This window comes from Geospiza fortis, unplaced genomic scaffold (genome assembly GCF_000277835.1).
Source record: "Geospiza fortis unplaced genomic scaffold, GeoFor_1.0 scaffold98, whole genome shotgun sequence".
NCBI lineage: Eukaryota > Metazoa > Chordata > Aves > Passeriformes > Thraupidae > Geospiza > Geospiza fortis.
In genome coordinates this window covers 4122978-4125098 of record NW_005054306.1, presented here as the reverse complement: position 1 = coordinate 4125098, position 2121 = coordinate 4122978, and the positions used below count along the sequence as shown (strand labels likewise).

The following is a 2121-nucleotide window of genomic DNA, read 5'->3' as shown; positions in this document are numbered from 1 at the left end:
AACAAGCCCCTGGCCCCGCTCCCGGGCCCTGCCCGCTCCCCACGAGGCAGGGCAGCTGCGCCCAGCGGTGTCCCGCCCCAGCTGGGCCAGGGGGAATAGTCTGAAACTCCCGCCCCGGCCGTTTGCAAACAACAAGGAGCTAAAGAGAAGCCGCCCCAAAACGCGCAGCCTCCGGCACACACGCACACCCGCACAGCCACACGCGCGAAGAGAGCCGGCTCCGGCCCTGCCCAGCGCTCTCGGCCCCTGCGGAGCTCCAGTGCCCACCTTCCTGCCCGGGGAAGGGCTGCCAGCCCCGGCACGGAGGCGCCAGGGCTCCAGGGCCTTCGGGGCATCCGCTGTTCTCCGGGACAGCTGTCCACCTCCTCTCGGGACACCCTGTGCCAGGGGACACCGTGCGCGAACTGCTGCTGCCCAGTTGTCTTTGCTCCTTTTTAACAAAGGAAGGGAAAGTACTTGCTTCTGCACACCTCTTGACATGTTTCCCATTTGCACAGAGGCATCAAGTCTTGACCTTTCCTCCCCACAGCCAGGGAAGTGAGAGGATAGGAAAAGCGCAGGTCAGGACTGTTAAATGACAAGTTTTGGATTCATGATCCTGCTTCCAATCTTGCAGACGTGCATCTGTTCCACTGTTTGGCAGCTACATACGTTTTTGGCAGTTTGGGCTTGATGAGGAAGAGAGCTTCTTGAAAGAAAATCGGCAAATTAAATCTGGATGCTTCGTCCATCCCTGTGAGATCTGGAGGGCTCAAAACATCTTCTTGCGTTCATACACCAATCCCAATTTCTTCCCTCAGAGCATGGGCTGCTACTGCTATGCCTGCTGTGGCATCTAACTCCCCAGCCTGCCTGCCAAAGCCTCTTCCTTTTTAATCCCTGAATCACCTTCCCCGCCTTACCTACCAATGGCCACACAGAAAAACAAAGATTAGTCCAAACCAAAGCACATCTTCTTAAGAACATGTCTTCTGGCTCAGCACAGATTGCTCTCCACATGAAAAGTAGTGTAGTAGTAGCTAAAGAAAGAAAACCATATAATGATGTTGAATACATTTGTGATTATAATGGAGCGCATTTTATAGATGCACTAATCTTGCTGCACACTCACTGTCTTGTTACTCGTGCCCTTCTGAGTTAAACATAAAAATATTTACATATTTTTATACATACGTAAATAATATGTAACACATATAAAGATACAGCAGTGGAATTCAGAAAAAAATAAAAGCCCAGCAACGAAACACAATGTAGTTTTATGAAATACATAATGATTGTCAAAGCAAAGAGAGAATATTTGGCCGACCACTGAAAAACACATCTGTTCCCCCAAAGGAACAAGTCTGGATGCTTATTAAAACCCCAAGCCTATGATAAGCTTAACTATGCTCAAAATATTTCATAAGCAATTTAACGTGCAAAAGTTAACAGTTCACAATCTCCACCAAGTCATTGTCCAGAAGCTGTTTTCTAAATCTGTTGAGCTTTCTTACAATAATTAAAGCTTCCTCCACCACAATTTAACATTTTTTGAACAGTTATGACAGAGCAAACAAAGCTTTTTTAGTTTCAGATTCAATCTTCATTGTGTGTGTCAGCAACGATTAACTTAAACTTTCAGTTGCAGAGAAATAAACAAGGGTAAAATCCAAGACTGGGTCTTGATGTGACTGATCCAAGGGGTCATGGTTCCACAAACTCTTAGATAAGTTTCTAACTCTTAGTGAGACTGCTCACATGGGAGTCCTGAATGGAAGCCTGTGAAGCGCATGATGGAAAGTCAAATCAACTTGAGGGAACTGCCATGTATTTTTTTCTGTTTTGGACAGTGTTCAGTTAAGCTCAAGACTAATTCCCTCTCTGCATATTTTTTCAAGGTAATATTTATGTACTGCAGTTTCATTTGCATGTTTCCTATAAACACTACTATGACTCCCCCACTTTTTAAGATAAAAGATGTGTCTTTAAGAAAACCCATTGTGAACATATTGTGTGCAGCTTCCACTTTGGTGCATTTTTAAAAAATAGATTCTATTTTCCAGTCATTAAGTTTCTCATACCCTGATAATATGAACAAATTATTTTCCCTTTCTCCTCACATTTGGGAATGCATAGTCAGAA

At 45.1% G+C, this 2121-nt stretch overlaps 1 protein-coding gene across 1 annotated transcript in view; it reads right to left on the bottom strand.

Moving 5' to 3' along the window:
- SLC16A10 (solute carrier family 16 member 10) overlaps positions 1–335 on the bottom strand; it is a 64475-nt gene extending 64140 nt beyond the window's left edge. The window contains exon 1 of the mRNA XM_031066719.1: positions 187–335. Within this exon, the coding sequence (XP_030922579.1) occupies positions 187–335 (149 nt within the window). The remainder of the gene's footprint in view (positions 1–186) is intronic.
- Between the last annotated feature and the right edge of the window lie 1786 nt (positions 336–2121).